The sequence below is a fragment of the Poecilia mexicana genome, unplaced genomic scaffold (genome assembly GCF_051168715.1).
Source record: "Poecilia mexicana isolate PSO_F unplaced genomic scaffold, ASM5116871v1 scaffold_2, whole genome shotgun sequence".
Classification (NCBI taxonomy): domain Eukaryota; kingdom Metazoa; phylum Chordata; class Actinopteri; order Cyprinodontiformes; family Poeciliidae; genus Poecilia; species Poecilia mexicana.
The window spans coordinates 8570521-8598428 of record NW_028263371.1 but is presented as its reverse complement, the minus strand read 5'-3'; the positions used below and the strand labels follow the sequence as shown (position 1 = coordinate 8598428).

At 37.6% G+C, this 27908-nt stretch overlaps 1 protein-coding gene across 1 annotated transcript; it reads left to right on the top strand.

The window, feature by feature from the left end:
• Positions 1 to 2841: 2841 nt before the first annotated feature.
• LOC106922061 (complement C3-like) lies at positions 2842 to 27763 on the top strand. Its single transcript, XM_088010130.1, has 43 exons — positions 2842 to 3158; positions 4213 to 4411; positions 4698 to 4860; positions 5250 to 5323; positions 5683 to 5771; positions 6049 to 6131; positions 6238 to 6325; positions 6403 to 6505; positions 7005 to 7125; positions 7772 to 7887; positions 8510 to 8656; positions 9245 to 9344; positions 10194 to 10288; positions 10405 to 10596; positions 10732 to 10887; positions 11463 to 11592; positions 12859 to 12927; positions 13084 to 13149; positions 13255 to 13369; positions 13451 to 13539; positions 13696 to 13835; positions 14241 to 14453; positions 15686 to 15749; positions 15839 to 15928; positions 16646 to 16846; positions 16930 to 17005; positions 17778 to 17937; positions 18009 to 18104; positions 18560 to 18710; positions 19130 to 19215; positions 19440 to 19517; positions 19608 to 19763; positions 20420 to 20482; positions 20904 to 20985; positions 21373 to 21421; positions 21668 to 21758; positions 21840 to 21929; positions 22194 to 22296; positions 22467 to 22553; positions 23517 to 23597; positions 23908 to 23991; positions 26868 to 27012; positions 27198 to 27763. The coding sequence occupies exons 2-43, from the start codon at positions 4301 to 4303 to the stop codon at positions 27337 to 27339; spliced, it is 4635 nt and encodes a 1544-aa protein (XP_087866256.1). The 5' UTR covers positions 2842 to 3158; positions 4213 to 4300; the 3' UTR covers positions 27340 to 27763.
• The last annotated feature ends 145 nt before the right edge of the window (positions 27764 to 27908 follow it).

Sequence of the window (27908 nt, the reverse complement as noted above, 5' to 3'; positions counted from 1 at the left end):
TTTTTTTATGTTTTTTTTTTTTTTGCAAGATTTTAATTTAATTATTTTATGCAGTTTTTCTTCTCAGTTGATGCATAATAAAATTAAGATTATACTGGTGCAAGATTCAGACAGCATGATTTTCAATAGTTTGGTTTTAAAGTGTCTCTTAGTAATTCAGATGTTTTATTCCAAGACTCCAAAAAGCGCTGGCTTTTAAATTGTTTGTGAAAATCTGATTTCATCCTACAGTCCTACAATTAACTAAAATCCTTTTTCAATACTATACTGTTGTTTTGGTCAAATTTATGCAGTAAATACATGTAATTAAATGCTACTTTGCTAAACCTAGTGTTTTATCTAGAGTAATTTCCTAGTTAAAACAAACCAAAAAAAACATTATTTGTTATGTAATTTCTAAATTAAGTGTGAAATGTGTTGGATTGAAATTTAAGTTCTAGTGGTTTAAACACGGCTCTGCCATCCCATCTCAGACTTGTTTTTGGACACATTGAACATTAAAGGTAGTCTATCAACCATGTTACACCATATGTGTGTAAAATTATCTGCTTGATTAACTAAAACGGCATATAGTTTTGTGTTGCAAAGGAAAGCATATTAGGAGAAAGTATGTTCAAAGTGAAGTACATTATATTTGAATATACAGACGATGCATGTAGTGGTCCTCCTCTTTTTTTTTAACATATTTTTAACCAGCTGGAAAAACTCAAATAAAATCTATAAACCACTTCCTACATGCTCAGCAATGTTCCTAAGTAATTTTTTTTTGTATTCAATTTGTGTTCTAATACTATAAATTTGCAAAATGCTGCAAAGTTTAGCATTGTTGCTGTTGAGTAGCAGAGAAGGACAGTGTCGGCTGTGGAGTTATATGTAGGAACAGGATGAAGTCAGGAGGAGGAAGAGAAAGACATGGAGGGACAGGAGAGAGGGAGAAGTGGAAGGAGGACAGAAAACAGGAGAGCGGAGCAGGAACCAAGACTGACCAACACAGCCTGAACCTGCAAGTGATGATGACTTTCACATGAACATTTGTAATAGCAAAGTTTCAACAGGAGTGGATTATTGTAAGGGTGTGTCTGTCTTTGTTTGGGTTTTTGGAACAAGATGGCATCCGTTCCAGTGTCATGGGTCACACACTTGATAGCCGCACCTTGTGATGGATTACAGACGACAGGATTTATCAAGTCAACTAAAGCTCAAGAAAAATGATTAAATTTAGATTCCAGCTTTTGCAGTGTCCAAGCCTCGTTTCATTGTCTGTCGACAATGTGGGTTTGCAGTTGGGTCGGTTTATTCTATCCAGCTTCGTCCAGATTCCCTTCAAGAAATGGAAACTTTGTGTGATCAGGCAAGGTCTCACACTCCCAGAGTTTAGTTGATCTCCCGCTAAAAGATTCTTGCCCCAGTTTCCCCTTCTGACTGACCTCAAACACTTCAGACTGATACAGACGTTCCCAGAGGAAAAAAACCAGGAGTAAAATTTACCAAATTGCGTAGTATGTCTCCAGTTTAGCCAAAACAAACTGACCTTTGTAACTTCTTTTATTTGGCTAGAATGTGAATGCTGGGAACCTTTCAAAATCAGTGTTATTTGACTGGAAGCACTGACAGTGATGTTACTCAATAATCTATAAAATCTGTCACTACAGTAGCAAGGTATTGAGAAATGCTACCAGATGGCTACAAGCCATCTTGGAAAGTTTGCTTTGTTGTTATGCATTGCTAGGTGCCAACATGTTCAGGCCTTGAACTTGTTGACTGTGTGCTCTCTTTTGCATCATTTACTGTAAAATGACAGCAAATGACAAAGTTCAAACACAAAGATGAGCAAACAACACATTAACATCTACCAGTTTCTTTAAATGCTCTGTTGAAAAGGACATTGGTCAAAACTACCTCTTTATGTATAATGGAGACTTTATCTGACTCAAATGAATTTGAATTGTGAGCAAGAACCATTTCACAATATGTAAAAGTCCAGAAAAAAAGGGAAACAAGGACTTGGTGAAAGGTTACCAAACCACTTCTCCACACTGACTGATTGGGACTTCGGAGCTTTACTCCACTAGGAGGGGCAAGCTTATGGAGAGCCATTTCAGCCAAAATTACATAAATAAATAAATGGGTGAAATAAATAAAAAATGAGTAAAATAAATCAAAAAATGAATAAATAAATAAATGGGTGAAATAAATAAAAAATGAGTAAACTAAATCAAAAAATGAAGAAAATGAGTGAAATAAATAAAAAAATTGTTAAATAAATAATTTAGCTTTTTCGTTAAACCAATTTTTCAGTTATTTATTTTTCATATCATCAATTTCCCAATTTCTCTTTTCATTTATCTATTTGTCATTTATCCCTTTATCCATTTACCCATTTTTCATTAATCTATTTTTCATTTAACCACTTTTCAATTTCCCTTTTTCATTAAGCCCATTTTTTCATTTATTTATTTTCCAGATTATCTATTTCTCAATTTCTCTTTTATCTATTTTTCATTTATCTGTTTTTCATTTGTCCATTTTTCATTTATCCCTTTATCTATTTACCCATTTTTCATTAATCTATTTTTTAATTTAACCATTTTTCAATTTCCTTTTTCCATTAACCCGATTTTCTATTTCCCAGTTTCATTAATCAATTTCTCATATATCCCTTTTTTATTTACCCATTTTCTTTTATCTATTTTTCATTTAACATTTGTTTGAAAAAAATTTATTTTCCCATTTTCCAATTCCCCTTATTCATTTAGTATTTCCTTATTTTCTTATTTATCACATCCTATTTACCCGCAAAACTTAGGAAAAAATAAATGCAAATGAGGAGAGGCACGTCATCAGGCTACACCTTCCCCAATTGGTTGTTTAGCGTCACCTGTACTTTGCTTCAAGAAAGATGGCGACCTACTACCGGGTTATCAATAAGCTGAAGCTCATTAACTTCATTAGAAAATAGTGTTATTACTCCTGACTTTATTTTTGGTGTTGCCGCTCAGACAGAACGTGCTGAAAACCCCCGACTCAGAGCTTCACCGTCGGGGGTTTTATAGTTTGGACGAAGCGGCCACTGAAGTTAGCTTACGATTGAAGGTTCGGGACGCCTTCGTAGCTACCAGCTGTGGTCCAACTATAAGGAGCAGACTTTACTGTACATCGTAAGTGAACTGTAATATCCAGAGGCAGCTCTATGAAGCATCGAGCTGAGAGAATGAGAGTGCCGCACCTACTAATGGCGCACCACAAGTGCCACTGTTTTCGGGACTAGCTGCCAGTGTTGTCACTGACTTCGGCTGACTTCGGCTGACCTCGGCACCTCATACTGGCACTTCCGCTGACACCTGCCACCAGAAGTGCCATTAGTAGGTGCGGTGTCACGATTTGCGCCTGCTGTATCTCTGAACTTCACAAGTTACATTTCAGGTTACATTTAAAGAGCTAACCCATTGACGCATTATGGGTACGCTGGTTTTATAAGACGTTCTCAGAGAATAAAGTCAGACTGGAGGTACTTCTGTACAGTTTGTATGTGTCAAATTAATTTTTGGACAATGCAGTGTATCATAAATAATGACGATAATAACAATAATGTTTTGTAATCAAGAAAGACAGCTGTTTTACATCTGGAGCGGAAATATCTTTACATGTTGTCAGGCTCATAAAATATTCTCCATTTCTAGAACCACATCTGTGAAGTTCCACTTTGATTGCTCTGAAGTGTGAATGATAATAGGAAATGTCTTCAAATTTTAGTGAAACCACAAGTTCGAGTTCCCAAGTTCACAATGAAGCTAAATAAATTAGGGAAAGTTGTGTAAACAAGTTTAGACGTATTCTGGTTCTACCTTTTGTCCTTTCATTTATATTTTTTAATTAAACATTGCTGCCTTTACCGTCATTAATGCCTAACGTTGTCTGTTGTTTTCCCCCTGGTTAGCTAGTCTTAGCTAATTTTTCTGTGCATGCTCCCTGTTTAAATTGCAGGTTTTTCTAATGTGAATGAGTTCATTATGTTTAAGCTGAAGGGATTTTTTTCAATTTTCTGCGATTTATAGCCCGTAAAAAGTAAACAAAACTCTTTAGATGAAATTATAAAAAATTAAAACAGTTTAAATAAGCTAGCTACATCGCCGTTTCTCCCGTATTTCAGATAAGACAATTTCCATGCAAAAATAGTTTTGATTTCTCCTTCACGTCTGCTTGCTTCTCCAGGGAGGTTTTGTCTGCACCCAACCTGCTCCGAGTAGAAACGACAGAAGTCATCTTTGTTGAAGTTCAGGATTATGTGCAAGAAGAAGCCATGCCTGTGCAAATCAAAGCAATGAATTATCCAATGAAAACTAAAGCACTCGCATCGACATCTGTTACCCTTAATAAGGCAAACAACTTTCAGAGTTTTGGGAAAATTCAGGTAACTTGGTTCAGATACGCTTTAAGAATTATGACCATTGTTGCAATGCTCTGTCACTCAAAATCAGACCGAAGGTTTACCTCAAAATTATTGATAAGATTGTATCAAACAAACAGATAAAAGAACCAACAAGCTTTTTGTCAACAGGACTTAAGTCCTCTGCTCTCAATTCAAATATTTCAAGGTATTTTCTTCACAAAAGACTCTTTGGCGGACAACTAATTAAATCCCCAAAATGTACATGAACATAATCATTTTAAATTTTTTTACTTTGCTTTACTCCCAGATTGAGGCAACAGACTTCAGTAAAGACCCCAACAGAAAGCAGTTCGTGTATCTCCAAGCACAGTTCCCAAACAAATTGTTGGAAAAAATTGTGTTGGTGTCCTTCCAATCCGGGTACATTTTCATACAGACTGACAAAAGCATCTACTCTCCCAACAGCAACGGTGAGTTTATACATTTTCCCCTCAGTCACAGCTACACAATGGTTACAGTCTGAAATGAATTATACTCACCAGTATTACCAGAGAAAAAGTTAACCACATTTATATTCACAGCGACGATATCTATGGAAAAGATATACAAGCAAAGGAAAAAGAAAGTAAACCCTGTTTCAAGCTTATCTATTTGTTAGGTATTTGTTTTCTGACAGGTCTGGATAGACCACTAATGTACCATAATGTACTTGACAGCTTAAAAGGAAACACTGTTCCTTCAGGGAGGGGGGCAGGCAGTATGTCTGTCTGTGTCTTTTTAAGAGCAATTCTCCTTTAGATTTTACTTTATCCGATGATAAAATGCGTTTTATATCTTTTTTTCTTGTTGTCTTTAAAAGTTATGTACAGGATTTTTGCAGTCAGTCCTGGCATGGAGCCTCAAACAAATGCAGTCGTGGACACTGAGATTGTGGTAACGTACTTTTAAGTTTCAGTAACTGCTTTATGTTCTTCTGTACCAGTACCATGTGGATGTGGATGTACAAACAAAATATCTTCAGAAGCCCAAGTATATTCCCCAAAAGACTTTATTATCTGAAATATTTCCTTGGACTGTGTGTAAGTCTGTTTTGGTATAGAAAGAGATTTTAGAATAAAGTACCTGCAAATCTTCCACACTGTACTTGTTGCCATGAGGTGGACCAAAGAATATCTGAAATATTGAAATTAATAAAGAAAAACATGATACTTTGCAAAATATAGCGAGTTTTTTTGTTGTTGTTTTGGTTAATGTCAGTGAATAGTCAAAGGTTTTTTTTTTTTTTTTCACAGACTCCTGAAGGCGTCACTGTACAATCTGACCGGAACACTTTAAGAGCAGGGCTGGGTTATAGCAGCTATAGACTTCCTGAAGTCGTCAGGTAAGTGATTTACAATAATTTTTTTTTAATGTGGTTTTATTGATACTTCCCACTGGTCTCTGAACTAAAATTTATAATTAAAGCCTTTAGTTACACTAAATATGTTGTGAACACTTAAAATATGTTGTATAATTAACATAATTATTATTCTCATTTGACTGAAAGCAAGAAACACACATGTCTCAGGGAGAATATGTGTGAAATGTTATTGAACTTGAATTAGCTCCTTTCTCTCAGTGCACAAATAATACTTGTTTCTCTGCATGTTTGCATGTAGTTTTGGAGTTTGGAAAATTGTGGCCAAGTTCAGGAAAACCCCACAAGAGAGCTTTACTTTTGAGTTTGAGGTCAAAGAATATGGTAAAACTCTTTTCCACTTAAAATAAATAATAATAATAATAATGCCATCATCCATGCCTGATAAAAACAGACAAAAGGTTCTCATGAATGTCTGCACATTCTGCAGTTCTCCCTAGTTTTGAAGTTACGCTGACACCTGGAAGCCCCTTCTTCTATGTAGACAGTGAAGATCTCATAGTCAACATCAAAGCTATGCAAGTATCATGCAGATGAAAAGATAGAAGTGTGACTAAAGCATTCGTCCAAGTTAATATTTTACTTGCTGTTTCAGATCTAACGTTGGGGAGGCAGTGGATGGAACGGCCTACGTTCTGTTTGGAGTTGTTCAAGACGGTCGTAAGAAAAGCTTTCCTGACTCTCTACAGAAAATCAAGGTAAAAGGGATAAATAAGGCTTTACGGTACGGTGCAGACTTATTTCAGTTTTGCAGTTTTCTACATGATTTTTAAGTATTTTCTACTTGTCTGATGTTGCAGGTGCATGTCAGTAATTTCTAATGTCACTAAAAGAGAATTTTAGCGATTCAACTCGATAAGTTAAACTCACACAAATGTATTCCACACAGTGTGACACAGTTCAGGCATCATTTTCTGTTAATTTGAGTTATTTAAGTTTGGATAAGCTGTGTGCCATATTTATCTAAATCAACAGGAAGAAACTCTTTACTTACTGTAATAATATTATGCAACGTGAGTAACTTTTTGAGTTGAATTATGCAGAACTAGAAAGACATATGCTCATGTTGCTGTTGTTGAGATGTGCTTGCTTAGATTAATGATGCCAATTAGTGTAAATTTCTGACTGAAATATTAACCCAAGTACTCAGAGTTAAATATTTTCTTGATGACAAACTTTTGCTTCACATCATGTCAGATCCTGGAAGGTGATGGAGTGGCCAGACTAACGAGGGAGCAAATCACACAGACCTTTCCAAATATTGCAGAGCTGGTGGGGAGCTCTATATTTGTAGCAGTCAGTGTGTTGACGAAAAACGGTGAGAAAAAAAAATGTTCATATACACACACCAAGTTATTATTATTACACAAACGTAAGCCATCAAGAAAACTGACCATAGAATGTTTGATTTTGAGTTTTGAACAATTAGAAAATGTTTTTTGTGGTTAAAAAAGGCTGTAAACCCGTGTTAAGGTAAAATGCGTTTTTTATTTTTTATGAAGAATCTGAAAATGTCTGCTCAAGTAAACATCATCTGCTCTAAATGTTGCCACTACTTTTCAAATGTAGCATCTCCATAAAACATGAATCGCTTCAGTTTGAACCGTTATCAATTGTTCTTACATAAGCCAGCGCCACAACAAGTAAACAAGATGATACACACTGAAGAAATTACTTCCATGAAAGATTTTTATGGGTTTTTTTTTTTTTTTGTAATTTACCAAATGTTTTTGTACAAGGAAGCATTTCATCCTTAAAGATGAATAAGAAAACAAAAATACACCAAACTGTGGCATTTTCAACGTGAAAATTTGCTCTCGTATCGTGTTCTCCAGTTCGTTTTGATTAGATGGGGATACATTTTTAAAAATGTGTCTAACTTTAGATTTTAGCTGTTGTACTAAGTAAAAAGTTTGGACTTTGATTTTCTGACCTCTTTCATCGTCGTTATGTTTTACCGACAGGCGCTGAAATGGTTGAGTCTGAGCTGGGAGGCATAAAGATCGCCTCTTACCCCTACACCATCCTCTTCAGGAGAACACCAAAGTTCTTCAAACCAGGCATGCCGCTGGACGTCACGGTACATAATTCATTTACATTAAAGATAACGGACAGAAAATTTGATAGAAACATATTCCAACATCCTAACGAGTGTTAACAATCTGAAAACTGTGAACTGCACAGGCACAGCAGTTTTTAAGTTCTGTTTGCACCAAACAAAATCACAAAAATATTAAAGATCAGACAGAAGATGGATGGCAGCACAATGTAAAAATGGCCAAACTCTGCATGGTTGTAGTTTTACTTAAATGAGTTGGCAGCAGGCAGGATGTCTGGATCCTTATAAAACTGAGCAAACATTTCTTAAAAACATATTAAAAGGAGGACTTTACCTTAAAGACACTCTTTAATTTAAAACAAAAGTTTCGAAGTACATCAATAAGCTTTTTTTGCCCCTCTGTCTGGTCGGAGAGCAAAAGCACCTCGACTGCTTTCACAGTTAACGAGGCTTTCAGGTTCACCGTTTCCAGTCAAATTCAAGCAGACATGGATGTTTGGATGCTCTCAGTCGGGTGCGGAGGGGCTTGACATGTTTCTACAGTTACATCATGTGATGTGGCTTAACAACAACTTGTCATTTTTACTGTTTTCTTGCGGGTTTTTTTTTTTGTTTGTTTTTTTTTTTTTTCCGTCTCTGGCAGGTTGAAGTTGTGAATCCTGACGATTCTCCAGCTCCAGGTGTGACCGTGGTGGTGGATCCTGGCAACATGGAGGACGTCACCTCAGAAAACGGCATCGCAAGATTTAGCATCAACTCATTTCAAAGCTCTCAAGCTGTGTTTATTGAAGTAAGTTGTGTGAATTGTGTCCCACCTGACCCCCTGAGGTCACTGTGAAGGCTTAACCAGTCACTAAGCAAATGTTCGTTTTAAAATAAGAAAGTTGATCACAGGTAGGGAAACAAAACGACTGACAAAAGCATCACAATAATTAGAAGAACCAAAAGTCAAAGCAATTGAAAGAAGAAGACATAAGAATGTCTGAAAGAGCATTAAAAACAGACTAAAATAGCGGAGCAAACCTTTTAACAGTTGGGATTATACACTAATTTAATTATTAGTGAATGTTTAGAAAGGGAATAAAAATGGGTAATGGTGTTACAGCTAAACTGAGGGAAATGATATTGCAATCTTGCAAACAGAAAAAAGAAATCAGAACTCATCAACAAACTGATCACAAGGAGGATAAATCTGCTAATAGCCCACAGGTATGGAGCAGAACAGTGGAAAATAGTCAAACAATAAGTAAATATGAAATTACTATATAGAAATGTGTATGGAATTTACTCAATACCTATTGATAGAAAAAAATATCTTTTTGTCTCTCTATAATAGTTACATTTCTCTGTGTTTAAATGTATGTGTCATTTTTTACAGGCAAAGACCAAAGATCCCAAAATCCCAGCAATTCGACAAGCGTTTGCCTCCATGACGGCTCGTCCATACAAAACCAAAAGCAACTCTTACCTCCACATGAGTAAATATAGAAAACATGTACAGAACAACATTATTCTTTACCCAAGGCAGATTTAGGTTTGAAATCATTTTTCTTCAAATGGAGAGTTTCTGAGTGGAAAAGAGAAAGACACCTCTAGAAAGATAGAACTACGCAAAGAATAGGAATGAAAAAAATATGTTTAACTTTTTTAAAGTGGTATGTTGAATATCATTAACACCCTAATCAATAGTTAATGGTATTACAGTAATCAACCAGTTTAATTATTGCTGTCCAGCTTTTTGCATATCACCTGTTATTATTATTGTTGTTATTATTATTATTATCTTTTGTGACGAGGTGATGTTGGAAGGCCTCTGTCACATCACCCTAATCTTTAGCTCCCTTCATAAATTCTCTATTAGACTAGTTCAAAGAGTCTTTAGCGAGGAAAAAAATTAAACCTAAATGTGCCAAGGGTGTAAATTTATTTATTTTATTTTATTTTTTTTTTGCTAAATCATAATGAAATTAAACCACTGCAGGGTTTCCCCCAGAAAACTTTCTAAGCCCGGTGGTCGGGGCGCCGAGGCGGTCCATCGTGTTTTTGTATTAAAAGATGTTAAGCAGACAGGAAATGTAAAAATATTACTGGGTAATTAGATGTTACAGGAAAATATTGCCAGTGAAACGCTATTTAAACCCACAACTATAGAATCTTCCAAACAAATAAAAAAAAATTGCACTGCTGTTTAATCGAAATTTTATACACACACACACACACACACATATATATATATGTGTGTGTTATAAGCCTTATATATGTGTTTCCGGGGGAAATCCTGCTCTGATAGTGAAACTGCTGATTCTAATAACAAGTTGTTGTCACAGGTTTGGATTCAGCTGAGGTGGAATTAGGAGGAACCATAAAAGTCAATCTGTTCCTCAACAGGCAGGAAAGGGAACACAAATACATCACATACCTGGTAAGAACAAAATGCAGGCAGTCTGCAAACACGTGTTTTTACTTCTGTGAACCTGAATTGTTTGAAGCTCTCAATGTTGGGATTTCATTCATGCATGTTTTTGTCTGTATTCCCAGATTTTGAGTCGAGGTCAGCTGGTAAAACACGGACGATATCAGATGAGCGGGCAAATGCTGATGAGGCTGAGCCTTCCCGTTACCAAAGAAATGTTGCCATCTTTCCGCATCATAGCCTACTACCATCCAAACTCTGAAGAAGTGGTTGCAGACTCCATGTGGGTGGATGTCAAAGACTCTTGCATGGGATCTGTAAGAGGCACAACAGTTGAACAATCGCACATCCATGCAAGCTAATGCTGCTTCATGCACAAGAATATTAACGTTTGTGAAGTGTCCTGAAGGTCGCCTTGAGCAAAAATAAAAAAACCTTTCTTTCTCTTTAAGCTAAGTCTGGAACCAGTGAGACCTGCTGCATTTTATGCACACCGCAGCAGCTTCAGTCTAAAAATCACGGCAGATCCTGAAGCCACAGTGGGAATAGTGGCAATTGACAAAAGTGTCTCAGCCCTCAACAGGAAGCACCGCCTGACACAAAAGAAGGTAACTCCTTTTGTCTGCTTGCCAAAATATACTGCTCAAAAAAATAAAGGGAACATTTCACTTTAATTTTGTGTGTGGCTCCAAATCCAGGCCTCCATTGGTTAATAAATTTGATTTCCATTGATGATTTTTGTGTGATTTTGTTGTCAGCACATTCAACTTTGTACAGAACAAAGTATTCAATGAGAATATTTAATTCATCCAGATCTAGGATGTGTTATTTGAGTGTTCCCTTTATTTTTTTGAGCAGTGTATTTGTTATTTTTGCACACAGTTTCATTCGTCTGGTTGGTTAAACAGATTTCTGCAATTGCAAAGCTGTAACTTATGAGTGCAAATTAAACTCATCACTAGCTAAAGTTTATTCTAACTGAGGTTCCGTCTTGCATACAGAACATACATGTATTAATTAATTATTTTTCATTAAATGCATACGAATGGATCAAATAACATAAAAGAAGGGAGAATAATTGTCAACTCAGCAGTTTGTACTTATGCAGAAAACTTAACATTTTCTGTTGAAAATGTTTGAATCTGTTAAGTGGTTGTGTTTAAATCACTTTTATTGTGTCTAGATCTGGGACATGGTGGAGGAATACGACCCTGGCTGCACAGCAGGGGGCGGAGAGGACGGCATGCACGTCTTCTACGATGCTGGACTCTTGATGGAGACGAGCACCGTTCCAGGGACGCCTTCCAGAACAGGTTAGCTCTCGCTCCTGCTGCTTTCTTGACAGAGTGGATAGCAACACAGCTAAATGTTGTGCATCTTTTAATGAGATCACACAATATCTCATTAAAAACAAGCAAACATTTCTCCAAGGACTTCAAAATAATCCCACTATTTTAGGTGGGATTGGATTAAACTTTTATGCATTCAAGTAAGTAAACACATTGTGTGATCTCAATAAAAGATGCCCTTTTAAGGTCACCTGAAAAAAAAAAGATCAAGCAAAAACCCAGAAGTTATTTGGAAAATACCAGTTATAACTTGCACCTTTAATACAAACCTATATGTTTTAAAAAATAAATAAATAAATAAATAAAGCTCTGGTGAACTTCAGAATTTTTGAAGACATTTCCAAACATGGTCAAATCTTCATTTAAATTTTTCATTTAATTGCACATTCATAGACATTTGTTGTTGTTTTTTAAGTCCCAAACTTTACTTTTGTGTTGTTACACAATGAGGTTTGAGGTTTATTTTAATTTTAGATTGGCAGAAAAATGCTATAATTGTTCAGTAGTAGAATACATTATCAAATACATATCTTCCTTAATAATTGTGCATAGAGCAGGGATCTCCAGCTCCCTGCCTCGGGGGGCTGGTGTTTTGCAACTTCACACCTTATTTCACCTGCATCTTTAAAACCTCACCGAGAAACGATTTGTAATCTTGGTTCTTCTAAATGTTTTCTAAATCTCTAATTTCTCCGTCTCGCCTGAACATTGTTGTTCTCTCCGTGATCCTTTGAATCTAGAGCAGGTTGATCTGCTTTCTGATAAGCTGATCCTATAAATGTGTTGATCACTTGGGTTGCTCTTAGAATATTTACCTTTTGATTTCCACATGGTCAGTTCATTCTGAAATATTGAAAAGTCGAAACACAACAACAAGGCGACGCAACAGAAGACGCAGCAAATCCCGTGATCTTTGTAACCTTTTTTTTTCCAAACGCACACACAATAAACATTAGAGCGCCATGTGTATTTCTCAGTTGTAGTGGAGTTGGGTAATTTCCTCATGCTTGGTTGATGCAAGGCGACATGTTTTTTTGGTTTGCCAACTTGCATGACAACATAGACGACAGTGGTGGCAGCTTTATCCAGACGGTGGGGCTGAAAGGGAAGGAAGGATCCAGCCACCCTCTCAGCTTTTATCCGACAGTGATAAAGTGCACCGCTACACTTTCAGTAGCAAAAATCCAGTTTGTTTCTTTGTCTAATTATTAAATTTTGCTGCTTTATCAGATTTCCAGTGCCCCACATCCAGCCGGAGGAAACGAGCCACCACTCTGAGACATAATACAAGCAGAGCGGGTAAAAACCTCAAAAACCACAAGGATACCGAATTTTTGTATGGCAGATTAGATTATGGAATGAAAAAAAACCAACCTCAATCACATGAAATACAGATATTTTCTGCTCTGCATGATTTTACATGCAGATCATCTTGTTCTCCGTCTCTTCCTTCAGATTCGGATTTCTTTAGAGAAATTCATCTACTGCGTCGCAACAGGAGAAGAGCGCAGCAGACGAGTGGTAGTTACCATCAGTTCATGTCATTACTGTACAGGAATCAACGTATTTCGAAAGCGGTCATCGATTCTTGCTGAGATATTCCTCTTTTCTTCTTTTCCACTTCAGTTGAGGCAGGCGGTATCACGGGTTCAGATTTAACCGTCGTTCGCACTCGATTCCCAGAAAGTTGGCTTTGGCACGACGTGAAGACGAACGCTTGCCCAAGTAACATACCTGGCTGGTGAGGAACAGAAACGGCAACACCGACGTCTAATGAGATGTTTTCCACATGAGACCGGCTCTTATTATTTATCCATTTCAGTTCATCCACATCACATGAAAAAACTTTCTTCCTGCAAGACACGATAACAACGTGGCAGCTGACAGGCATCAGTCTGTCAGACACTCACGGTGAGGAGGACTCTTGACTTACTTTTGCTGTTTTTACATAACAAATTCTTTCCAAATCAATTCCTCTCTCCATCTGCAGCTTTGATTTAAGGTTTTAAGGTAAACAAAGTGGTAGCTGGTGGAGTAACTTTATTCTGTTTATTTTTTATTTTGCAGGTATCTGTGTGACTGACCCATTAGAGGTTTTGGTGAAGAAAACTTTCTTCATCGATCTCAGGCTGCCGTACTCGGCGGTTCACGGAGAGCAGCTGGAAATTAAGGCAGTTCTCTACAATTACAATCCTAATCCCATCACTGTGAGTCTGAACTATTCCAGCCAAATTGGTTAACATTTTACTCAGCATGGATAATTTATTTGATCAAAAAATACCTTTATGCACTCAAAGCAAATGGATGGCCAATGTGTTTTTTGGACACTAATTAGCTCCTGTAAGCTAGCTGTTTTGCTTAACCAGCTTGTATCGAAATACCCAGTTTATGCCCAGGTGCTCGAGCCAATTTCATCCCATCACACTAAAACTAATGCAATATTTTTTAAAAAGTGCATTTCTGAAGGGAAAACATAGATTTCAAGATGTTGAAGCATCAAAGGGTTGAAACTTTTGCACCCATTTCTTCTAATCTTTTGTTTGTCGTTTATGATGCCTGAAAATGAATCCTGCTGGATTTAAAACCTTGTTCCTTGTTCTATACACTTTAAGGCGTATGTGGATCTGATGGAGGAAAACGACTTGTGCAGCGCAGCTTACAGACGTCTGAGCTACCGGCAGGAAGTCCCAGTTGCAGCTCAAACTTCCCAGCTAGTTTCATTTGTCATTGTGCCTCTGAATATAGGACACTTCTCTGTGGAGGTCAAAGCATCTGTTAAAGATTCAAGCCTTGAAGATGCAGTCAGAAAAACACTGACAGTGTTGGTAAGTCTGACTATGAAATCTGGATTTTTTTTATTTTTATGAGATGTAACAAGAAACTTTCTTCTGAATTTATTTCCTAACTGGCACCTTCTTTGAAAGTCTATTTTCTTTCATTTGATGAAACGATCTGCTACTATTGCCTCATACCAGTCATCACTGACTGATTCTCAGACAGTACAAAAGGTTAAGCTGTATTTAGTAGTGTGCTCAGTTTTATTCAACCCAGTTCATTTTGAAAACACATGTTTGCAGATTTGCCAAAATGATCTTTTAGCTTGATATGGTATCACAATGTTGTTCTGAACACACTCTCGATGTCCTGCATTTTAGAATATTGCACCGCTTTACTCAAACAGCTACAAATCTCAAACACAAAGATGGCTGCTTGGTCCAGGACCGGCAAGCACAACATGTCAGACAAGCGTTTTTAAACATACGAGATTTTATGGCTTAATCACAGTGATGATCCTCCACGGGTTTTTATAATCTTGGATAGAAAATCAAACTCATTTGATTTTGTTATATTGCAGAAAAGCTTTATCTCCAACCATTTTAACAAAAACCATAAAAAAGAAAGAAAAGATTAAACGCAATGTATTTATTATTCTGGGACAACTGCTCGCCTCGGCATAATTGATAAACAGGAATTCTTCTTGTAGTCAGAAATTCTTGGTGTGGCATTCAGTGCTTTGACCGTACAATTGTCATGATGTGGTGGAATCACATGTGGTGAGGATGAACACCGAGACCCAGATGATGGCAATGATGATGAGTTTAATGATGAAACTCAAACAGTCCAATACAGGCGGCACGGCAGAGAGAATAGCACACAGCTAATTACCGGTAGCAACTGGTACACAGAAGACTGAAAACTAGAGCCGACGCCGATGCAGGACTTAACCAGACGGACAGACTGACGCTGACAAAGACAAGGACCCAACAAGAGACAAAGACAACAGGTGGGTTTAAATACACAGGGAGGGTGATCAAGTAACTAGACCCACCTGGGAAGCAATCAACAGGGAGGACAGGACAGAAAGGGAAACAAGACTAAACACAGAAAATCTCAAAATAACTACACAGAGAAACACAGATCACAGCAACAATTAATTTTGTTTGTTGCCAACCCCACCTGGGGTCCATCACCCAGGTCCGGTTTTGCAATAAGCAAAAGACAGGTTCCACCTTCTTCCTGCCACATTCGTGTTAATTATTTCTTTACATTTTTGTAGCCTGCAGGTCAACTGGTAAAGTTGGTGGAGATTGTCACATTAAACCCGTCTAAGAACGGCATTAGTAAGTTTACGAACGAGATACTAAAAGAACAGGAAAACAATATTTTATGTTGCTGAATGAACTTCATAACTTGCCGCTTTTATCTCTAGATGGCAAAGAATCTGTAACGATCAGTGGTAAAATCCTTCCGAGTGACGTCGCTCCAAACACACCGATGACGACTTACATGTATCTGACAGGTAATTCAAACAAGCAAAATATCTGCTGAAGAACATTTCTGAAAAATAAATCCATTTCCAAAATCATTACGTAATTGGTCATGTTTGTTTTTAATTGTGTTAAAATGTTGCTAAAAGTCTGTCTGTGTTGCCTATCAGAGAAAGTTTTAGAATTTGCTCAGATCTTTGCTGCTCTCAGACCCACATAGAAAACTTAAAGACATGCTAATTGTCAAGTTTGTCCCTGTTGCCCAGCTAACACTTTTTGTTGTTTAACGTTCACATTATTAAATTTTGGACTATTTCTCTTGAACATTTCCAAACGTTTAACACCAAATTTCTTCAACTTACCTGCTTATTTTGTTTTTACTCCTTCAATTATTTTCTTTAGCCATCTTGTTTTACAATCCTCATTGAAATGCTTCCATTTTGTGTCTGTATCAGTTAAATATTTCCTGTTTTCATGAAACTAGTAAGCTCAAACCTCACTTCATATAACTTAATTGTATTACTCTCTGAAGACACTGCATTGCACTCTGCACTTCCATTTATGTTGGTCCCTATTTTTGATCATTTACAAAGTGTATCGAAAAGGCTTAAATGTTGCTGGAACAAAATGCACCAAAACGACCAAATCTGAATATAAAAGAAAATGTCGGCAGCTTTTGCAAAACGCCCGTTATGCCTTCATCTTTGCAAGTATCAAATATTTTCACCGACTGCTTTGTTCCTGTACAGGGAAGATGAATCCGTTTCAGGAAAATATCATTAGTGGAGAATCATTGAGGGGTTTCTTCAGAGAGCCTCAGGGCTCTGGGGAGCAAACAATGATGACCATGACTCCGTCTGTCGCTGCAACGATGTACTTGGACACCACCAACCAGTGGGAAGCAGTGGGGCTAGAAAAAAGAGCTGAAGCTCTCCAACACCTAAAGAACGGTATCATCAGATAACAACCTGATTAACAATCCGAAGATAAATTATTTGATTGGATGAAAGTGAAAGCTTTTTTTTCTGTTTAGGGTATCAAAGAGAGCTGATCTTCCGTAAAAGCGATGGCTCTTTTGCTCCATTTCCTGCCACACCGAGCAGCACCTGGTGAGGCAGACGACAGCTAACTACATATTCATTATCTGCACACAAATAGTCTATTATTCTGTTAGATTTCTCTGAAATATTTTATAAAAGAAGAACAAAAAGTAATGAGAGGCAATAATTAACATTGAAAATAAATCCAATAAATAGAAAAACAGATTGTGTAAAACAATCTACACAATAAAGTCACCTAAAGAATATGTTAAATTATATATGTTTACCGTTCTTGTAAGCTGTGTGTAAGATAAGTGCCTGAATGTCAGAGTGTTCAAATGCACAGACTCCAAGCGACTTTATTACATAAACCTGTTCAATTACTTAAGAAAACATAATGAGATAACAATACTTTACTGAATCCCAAAGGGGGGAATTTGTTTGTCCCAGCATAACACAAATAATAATTAAAAACAAATAATAACAGTGAGCAGTTCTCAAGGAGACACACAAACCCCACAAATATCAACTTTGTGTGGAAGATTTCACAAATATTTCTGATGTTTGCTGGGAATGGTCTGGAAAACAACAAGTATCCACTGGTTGGGTGGAAATTCATTATTGATTTCAGATGAGAATAGATTGACAAAGTGTTCAGTAAATAATCATTTATTAAAGCCAATGTGTGCATTACTCCTCATCCTATCAAATAGAAACATTTCTTTTTATCCCAACTGTCAGTAATAAGGTACATTTTTGTATTATTTATTGTCAGACCATGTATTTTTCATAAAGTGTCTGTGCATATCTGACTCATCTGTCTAAATATTTCCTCCACAAGGCTCACTGCTTATGTCGCCAAGGTGTTCAGCATCATGTCCAACATGATAGATGTAGATTCAGCAAATATCTGTGGTGCCGTCAAGTTTCTGATCCTGACCACGCAGCAGCCGACCGGGGTGTTTAGAGAAGTTGGACGTGTGTTTAACACCGAAATGACGGTGAGTCATTTGATTTGATTTTAATAATAAAACAGAAGCAAAAATGAAAATCCATTCATGTGGCTTTGCAGGGCGACATTGCTGGCACAGATTCAGATGCTTCCACAACAGCTTTCTGTCTGATTGCCATCCAGGAGGCGCGAAGGATATGTTCCGAATCTGTTCCTGTGAGTACGACCTTCTTCTGGTCTCTGTGTTACACTTCAATATTCAAATGCTGCCTATAGCATTTAGTAGCAGTCGTTTTATTTGGTTGTACAGAATAATCATGAGAGAAAAAAAAAATTAAAAAGTTTGCAATGTAAGAAAGCTAAAACCAACACTAACATTTAAACATACAGTGTGTGATCTGGAAGCAGCTTAACTGTTTACATAAACGATCAGTCCTGTAATTCATAAAATGTAAATTAGTACTTATGTTAAATAGACAAAACCAAAATACCATCAGAATGACATGGGGCAAACGATAATACACTTTTTTTTTCTCCTTATATTCCCTATATTTACCTTTTTGCTAAATGTTTGCTGCACTCAGCTTTTGGCAGTATTTTTAGGATTGAATTTAAGCTTGAAAGGTAAGTATGTGTAATATGTATTTAAATTCTAATTATTTTTCTTTCAGTCAATGACCCAAAGTATAGTCCGAGCAGCAGCCTATCTAGAGCAGCGTCTGCCCGCTCTTACAAACCCTTATGCTGTTGCAATAACTTCCTTTGCCTTGGCGACTGAAGACAAACTCAACAAGGAGACACTGTTCAAGTTTGCTTCTCCAGGTAACCAGCCAGCTTGCTGTGGTTGGTTATGTACACTGACATTAGGCCGCCAATAAACAATGTATCGATGCAGATTATATTTTTGGGAAAAGAGAAATGGGTCAGACAGGGTTTTGGCCAGCTTGTAAGAGTTAAACTGACTTTTTTTTTTTTTTAAAGTTTGCTGTGTCCATGATCCTTAAACTACCTATCTGACAGGATAGGTAGTTGTAGTGTACAGGTCAGAAAAACTGGTGACATGTTTACTCTGATTCTATTGATGCATAACTTACTAACTTAGCAAACAGATATTATGAATCCTAGCTGCTAAATCAAAGTGTTACTGCCTGACAGATCACACAGTGTGTGTGTAAAACAGTGTTGCGATGCTCAGATATTTTACTTTTAATCTAACAGGATGTTTCATGTTTGGTCCACAGATCGATCTCACTGGCCTGTACCAAGAGGAAACACGCACACGCTGGAGGCCACAGGCTACGCTCTGCTGGCGCTTCTCAAGGCTGAGGTGACACTTCCTGCTGTCATGCAAGATCGTTGTAATTCAGTTTTACGTTTCAAAAAGCAAAGAGTGTAAAACAGATGAGCTCACCTCTAATTTGTCTCTGTTGAGTTGTTTTGGAGATCAGATGTTCTGCGACTCTGAAGCCTTCTTAGACAGTCACATAATGTTTGACTTTCTTTTGTCTGGAGTAAATTTGAAAAGCTTTTTCTCACATTGCATCGTTGAAGGCCATTGACGAAGCCCATCCTGTCGTGAGATGGATCCGTGAACAGCCAAATTTAAATGGAGGTTATTTATCAACACAGGTGACAAAAAAAAAATCAAAAAACATATTTTGGGTTCTGAGATTTCCCAAGGAAATATTTTCTAACATTTGCTCATGTCTCCCTCTCCAGAGGACCATGATTGTGTACCAGGCCGTAGCTCAGTACTGGAATTGTGTGCAAAACGTAGATTATGATCTGAAAGTGGAACTCATCCTTCCAGGGAGGGCCAGACCAGACACGCATCACTTCAATAAGGATGATTACTACTTCACAAGGACCTCCAAGGTACGAACGCAAGGGCAAGATAAAGCACAAACGACTGGTTGTGCAAATGTTTACTGATATAACACCCTCCATATTAAAGTGTTGAGTAAGTAAGCAGATATTATGAAGCAGCAGAAATGATCAGCGAACTGTATGATTGTGGGATTCTAGTATGATGCAAAATGTTAGGTAAAACCAAAATGACCTTAACACGACTGTTTCCTTAAATGTTTGATTTTACCCAAATCAACAGATGGTTTTGTTGTTTACACAGGTCCCACTTATTAAAGCCGCTGAATGCAAATTTAAATAATGTGTCTTTTTCATATTTGGTAAACCCGTCACCATATCATGGCATTATAACTAGACAGAGACAATTAACAAAAATGTAACTCCTCTGCCTCCTCCCTCCCTGTGGTCCTACTGCCATCTGCATTAACACACAGCTCTGTCAGAAACAACCAATCAGAGCCAGGAGAAGGGTTTTCGTGCTGTTAGTCATGCCTGTGTACGCACTGCTCACACCCTCCACTGATAGGTCAATTAGCCACTCAGAATTGCTGAATTTGTGAATTTGTGCATGCATAATTGTCTGTCTGTCTCCACACTGCAATGGTTCAGTATGAACAGAAAATTTCTGAATTAGTAACTTTAAAATATGTGTGTAATTTTAACAGGTTCACAAAGTAGACAAGGACATAACAGTGATGGCAAGTGGAGCTGGAGAAGCCATCTTAAGGGTGAATATGTTAGTTTTTGAGTGATTTCCTGCTAAACGTCATGACTGTGTTACTAGCAGTGCATCAGGCTAACTTTGTATCTGATTAAGGTTAAAACAGTTTTAATGAGCAACATTGTTTAAAGACACAGAGCAGCCAATACTTCGAGTGCGGATGTGTAAATTTAATACACTGTATGTTTTGTGTAATGTATAGTATCATAATACAGCATATATTATTAGTACTGGCAAATGCAGCATTGCATAAATGGAAAATGGCACTTTTCACCAATATCTAAATCACGAAGGTAAAGTTTTATTTTATAGCCGTTTCAATTTAATTAATGAAGGAAACTGTAATTTTAAAAAGATGGATTTTCTTAGATGCCTCTGAGATTTGCTGAAATACTCACTAGGACTTTTTTTTTTTTTGTCTTTGAAAGATCGTGTCTCTCTACTACACTCTTCCTAAGGAACCTGAGAGTTCATGTGAGGCATTTGCTATGAGTGTGCAACTTGTGCCAGGTAATTTCTCTTTTACTGATAGATTTCTTTACATCACTGCATGATCATTTTCTTTTGAGATACTTTAGCCGGTAAAAACAATATTCCTTTAGTCAACTCATGATTTCTCAGATCAGAAAGTCATCAACTGTTGCTGTCAGTGGTGAAACTGAACCAAAGAAAATGTTCACAATCAACTCTGTTTAGTATTGGGTTTTCTTCACCTATTCAAATTTGTCTGATCTGAAATGTGGATCTGTGATGAAAAAGTAAAAGGGAAGAAACCCAAAGAAATATGACAGTAGGTGTATTTATACCTACTGTCAAAATCTAAGAATGGAGTAAAATTAATGCCAAAATCGGTGCACAAACAGAAACCTAAAACCTTTTATCTATTGTCACTTGCAGAAAAAATCACCGAAGATGAAAAAGTATACAGGTTGAGGATACAGGTCAGGTGAGTATCAGAGAGGACTGTGAATATCAATTTTACTCCTTTGTTTCAAGTTAAGTTTTATGTGTATAGTCTTTTACCCCTTAAAATATTTTCATTTCTCAATACATTTTATTTCCCAATATCGTCGTTCAGCTCCTTCCAGAAATTTTATTCCATCCATTTTTTCCCCCCACATGCTAAACTTACTCTGTGTTCAACTATTCCATATTTTTGTAATGATAAAAGTCTTTGTTTGTCTGCCTGCAGGTTTAAGAACAGACACCGCGATGCATTCTTATCAATCGTGGATGTCGATTTACCATCCGGCTTCACCTTTAACAAGCCTGACCTGGACGCAGTAAGACTGCAGAAAAAACAAACATCCGGAAAAATCCAAACCCGTTTTATTTGCATAATCTTTAAAAATGTGTGTTAACAGTTGTCTACAGGCCGTTCTCCTGTCATCTCCAAATATGACGCTCAAACATTTCTGTCAGAAAGAGGATCTCTCACCCTTTATCTGGACAAGGTAAGACTTCCTCTAGATTGTGCAACATCTTGCTTAATACCGGGTTTTTATCCATATTAAAATAGTCTATTAATTTACAAATTCTCCATTCTTCACGGGTTTAAAATAAGGCTTATTTAGTTTCAGGCAGACCGGCTTAGTGCAGCATGGATGTACTCAACAATACTCTTATGGGAGTGTCTAAATTTAATCTCTAAAAATGTTTACTACTATAAAAATTGTAGACGTTTTATATATTTATATCTTGTGCACTTTTTGTGCCAGATTTCTCACACGCAGCACGAGGAGATCTCTTTCCGGATCCACCAGGAGATGAAAACTGGAATCCTGCAACCAGCTGCTGTGAAGGTCTATGAATATTACAACCGTAAGTTTCCAGCTGCAGGAATGCCCAGCAAAAAAAAAAAAAAAAAAAAAAAAACTGAACAATTTTCACAGTTCTATTTTGAAGGAATGAAATGCATATTTTAATTCTAAATTACAGAAATGATTCCCTTGTAAAGTGCAACTTGTTTCAAACATATGTTGTTGTTGCAGGGAAACCTTGTGTGAAATCCTACAGCCCTGAGACAACCGGGTCTCTGTCCAAGCTGTGTTTGAACGGACATTGCGTTTGCGCTGAAGGTAACAGAGCAGCGGCTCTCAGCTGAGTGCTCCTCTGCTGTCTGCGCTGCCCAGTGTGGAAATGCTCACCTGCAAACCAATCAATTTTCAATCTTTGCTTGAAAAAAAAAAAAAAAGAGAATTTCCCAAACAAAGCTGCTTCAAACTGTTACATTGACAAAACTGTGGGGCTTTTTCCGACATGCAAAAACAATTCTCAGTGAACTGATTTATTTTTAATAGCAAGCGGTGAAACAGTGATGCCTTTTCTGCACCACATCTTATGTATGGAACACCAGTAGTCCTGTACTGTGAGGTTTGGCGTTCAGTCCAGATTCTTTTAATTTTTTTCCATCAACTTCAATACTTCAAAACTATTTTGTCCCACATACAAACTGCCTGTGTGAAAACTATGTCGCACTTATAGCTTCCATGGTCATCACAATATTTTTGCTAATGGAGTCAGTATTTAGCACTTTGGAAGCCATTTCCGAAACATCTACTGAAAACACTCGTCCCAGCTGTAGGTTTAATTTTATTATTAGGATCTTATCAAGTAACAAATGATACAGGGGAAATGTTTGGACAGCAAATTTTGTTCCTGAATTAAGTGCTAGTACAGTGACAGGAACTGTTCAGTTCTTATGGGGGAATTTTAGTGCCATAAGTCGAGAGCATACATTTTCAGTCTGAAAGCAGAATGCCTTGTCTTTTGTTCTCAAAACTTGTAGTGCTTCTGCTGCCTTTCAAATATTCTCTGTGCTCTCTCAGATTTTTGTGTTCTTACTCAGATTTTCTCCTCGTACGCAAAACGTCTCTCTGCTCAGAGACAAGAGAAATCCTGCACACTCGACTCAAAACAGTAAAATTACCCCATAAATTATGCGTCACTGTTATTATGCAGTAATTATCATTAACTTTCTTTTTAAATGTGTAGCCATATGCAAATAATATTCTTTTATGCATTTATATTTTTAATTCCAGAGACGTGCAATGGTCAGAAAAAAGGAAAAGTCAATGACAACGAGCGTCTTGGGAAGATTTGTGATTCCACTATAAATTTTAGTAAGTCTTTACATTTGTGGATATATGTATTTTTTTATATATAGAGAATCAAAAATACTCTTCCTCAAACATTTTGTGCACATCTATTTCTTTTGAGATGTACTGAAGTGTTTCAAAGACATCTCTGTGCTGTACAGATTTCTGTGCAGTAAGTGATGACCATCATGTTTGGTATTTGGGGTCTGTGATTTTCTGCAGTTGGGTGTAAATAATTTCAGGCTAAGTTCACCTCATTTTTTCTGTGGCTCTAAGTGTTAATAGGTGTCAAAATATACTTGCAAACAGACTAACGATCTTTGTCTCTCGTCAGTCTATAAGGTAAGAGTGGAAGAGTTAGTTGACAGGCCGTCGGCTGACGTTTACACTCTACGAATTTTGGAGGTGATCAAAGAAGGTAGGTGATAAAATGTCTCCTGATATCTCTGCCCTGTTCTCTGTTTTAGTCTGACGGGAACATGGGATTCAAATATTAACCTTGATTTACATGCCTAGTACTGTGACAAAGTAAAATGTTTGCACTACAATGGTACTACATAATGAAAGCAGGGCATTTCTACAGAAACATCCGGTAGAGATTTCCTCATCTCAAATAATGTACTAAAACAAAAGCCACGTCCAAAGGCTCATCTGGCGAACCATTGCTCTTTCCTTGACCGTTGCATTGTCATTCTGTGGCTCTCTACGTCTGATCCTCCAGTTGCAGGTTATCCAGAGCGCTGCTGCACTAAAACCAAGGAAGATGGAGCACATCACCCCAGTCCTGACAATGGCTCCCGGTAGCTCAGAGATTAGACTTTGAGATGTTTCGGTTGAATCGTTGTAAGGTTTTTATTAACCTTCCAGATCACTCGGGTGTTCTGGCTCAAGTCCACTCTGCGTACCCAGAACTAGAACCAAAAATGGTGAAGCAGCATGAAGTTTTTATCCTCCTCTAAACTGCAACACAGCCGAAATGCTGACTTCCACTAAATCAAGATTAAAAACCCATCTGTTTAGAGCTCCCTGTGACTGATAAATGGAGTATTAATCAATATATATTTGATGATAATTATGCTTGATCATTTTGATGACGGCATTTGACAAACTTTAGGTTTGATAACATTTTTGTTGCCGCTCGTTTACGTGGCATCAGTGTCTCTGATGCCGGCGGTTTTCAAAAGCAGCTCTCAGAGTGAAACTTTTCTCCCGCTGAGGTGTGAAAGCCCACATGTGCAGGATCCACCGCTGTTGGATTTATTCTACGCATCCGCAGGCAGATAGCAAAACCGTTGTGCTAACAAAAGCGTCGTCCTACTTCACCTGTTCAGTTTAGCGCAAGTTTGGATACAGAACATGTCTTGCATGAGCCTTTGGTTCATCTGCGATGGAGACCAGTTCCTGTTCACTAACTGAGGCAGAAGCAAAAGCACATTCATGTCCGATGCTAATGTTATGTAATGTCGGTCAGTTGAGTGTTTGAACGGCCTGATGAGGACAGTTTAAAAACCATTTCTGATTATCGAGTCAATTTATTGGTCAACTTATGGATCAAATGCCATTCTTTCTTCTTTCTTGTAAGTGTTTCAATTCACTGAAGCAGCAATGCTACTACAAACCGGATTCCAAAAAAATTTGGGACACTACACAAATTGTGAATAAAAACTGAATGCAATGATGTGGAGATGGCAAATGTCAATATTTTATTCGTAATAGAACATAGATGACAGATTAAAAGTTTAATCTGAGTAAATGTAACATTTTAAAGGAAATATTTGTTGATTCAAAATTTCACAGTGTCTACAAATCCCAAAAAAGTTGGGACAAGTAGCAATAAGTGGCTGAAAAAAGTAAATTGAACATATAACAAACAGCTGGAAGACCAACTAACACTAATTAGGTCAATTGACAACATGATTGGGTATAAAAAGAGCTTCTTAGAGTGTCAGTGTCTCTGAAGCCAAGATGGTAAGAGGATCACCAATTCCACCATTGTTGCGCAGAAAGATGGTGCAGCAATACCAGAATGGTGTTACCCAGCGTAAAATGGCAAAGACTTTTAAGTTATCATCATCAACCGTGCATAACATCATCAAAAGATTCAGAGAATCTGGAACAATCGCTGTGCGTAAGGGTCAAGGCCGTAAAACTCTACTGGATGCTCGTGATCTCCAGGCCCTTAAACGTCACTGCACCTCAAACAGGAATGTCAAGGAAATAACAGCATGTGCTCAGGAATACTTCCAGAAAGCATCGTCAGTGAACACAATCCACCGTGCCATCCGCCGCTGCCAGCTGAAACTCTACAGAGCAAAGAGGAAGCCATTTCTAAGCTCCACAAGCTCAGCCGTTTGCACTGGGCCAGGAGTCATTTAAAATGGAGTGAGGCAAAATGGACGACTGTTCTGTGGTCAGATGAGTCGCGATTTGAAGTTCTTTATGGAACACTGGGACGCCATGTCATCCGGACCAGAGAGGACAAGGATAAGCCAAGATGTTATCAACGTTCAGAAGCCTGCATCGTTGATGGTCTGGGGCTGCATGAGTGCTGGTGGCCTGGGCAGCTTGCATGTCTCCATTAATGCAGAGAACTACGTTCAGGTTCTAGAACAACATATGCTCCCATCTAGACGTCGTCTCTTTCAGGGAAGACCCTGCATTTTTCAACAAGATAATGCCAGACCACATTCTGCAGCAATCACAACATCATGGCTACGTAGGAGAAGGATCTGGGTACTGAAATGTCCAGCCTGCAGTCCAGATCTTTCACCTATAGAGAACATTTGGCGCATCATAAAGAGGAAGGTGCGACAAAGTCAGCCCAAGATGAATGAACAGTTAGAGGCCTGTATTAGACATGAATGGGAGAATTTCTATTTCTAAACTTGAGAAACTGGTCTCCTCTGTCCCCACACGTCTTATGAGTGTTGTAAGAAGGGGGGATGCCACACAGTTGTAAAAATGGCCTTGTCCCAACTTTTTTGGGATTTGTTGATGTCGTGAAATTTTGAAACATATTTTTCCCTTAAAATGATACATTCTCTCAGTTTAAACTTTTGATCTGTGATTTGTGTCCTATTGTGAATAAAATATTGGAGGTTGGCACCATTTGTCCCCAAATTTAAGACATAGGGGTGACCCAACTAAAAAAAAAAAATCACAATTTGTGAATTTATTCACAATTAGTTTAGTGTCCTAACTTTTTTGGAATCCGGTTTGTATAAATGCAGATAAACGGCTAAAATTATGATTTTTTGTTGTTGTTTTTGACCAGATTTTGTCACTACTTTACAGTTAGCCTTGATGTGGAAGCACAAGGTAAACAGCGCAAGTTTCTTGGCAAAAAAGCATGCAGAGATGCTTTAGATCTGCAAACAGGCAAGACCTACCTGATCATGGGCTCATCCAGAGACATAAACAATGACGAACTCAACATGAGGTAACTGGAGATTAGTATCAATTTCACATTCGTACAAAATCCTCTTTAAAATGACTTTTGTGCATCAACGTCTACTATTAATAACTATAAATATTATATCGGTTGATGGAAAACCATCTGCTTGTAAAGTCCCTCACTGTGTGGCGATGTAATGAAGAGTATTTCTTCTGACTTGTGTTACTCAGTCGCTGGTATACGCTTGGAGGGAACGCCTGGATCGAGTACTGGCCCTTAGTAACGGAGTGCCAGCTGGAGGCGCACCGACCTGTCTGTATGGGTCTGGAGGAGATGGTCGACCAGTTCACTGCCTTTGGATGCTTTGAATAAAACAGACCCAAACTAAATTCCCCTCACTCATCTTTTGTGACCCGCCTCCAGGACCAGGATGTCAAGTTTCCAGTCTAAACAGATTTCTCTTTGTTTTTATTTTTTAAATGTTCTTTCCTATTAAAATGCATTTGTTCTTGTTGCCTTCATCTTACGGGTGAAGGCAACAATGACTATTGTTGCCTTACTTCACTGGCAACAATGACTATTGTTGCCAGTGAAGTAAGTGAAATGTTATATTTGTTTTTAATTACATGCTCTTGGTATTTTAATTACTGGGATGACTTTTTTTTATGATTGTCGTGCTCATGTCATCTGTCATAGAAATTAACCTTTTTAGTTAAGCCGGTGAATTTACAGAAATGTTTATTAATGTGCGCTTTCTTCATATATTTTCCAACAAATAAAAAATGTTCTCCCTGCAGAGAGTCTGACAATGAATCTTCTGTTTCTAAAGCTGTGACAAAACAATCAACAATGACAATCTGTTAGCATTTGTATGTGAACATATCTGTAGGAGTCTGTCTCCTCAGTTAAATTTACTTGCCAAGTTCAAAATTTTTTGCTAT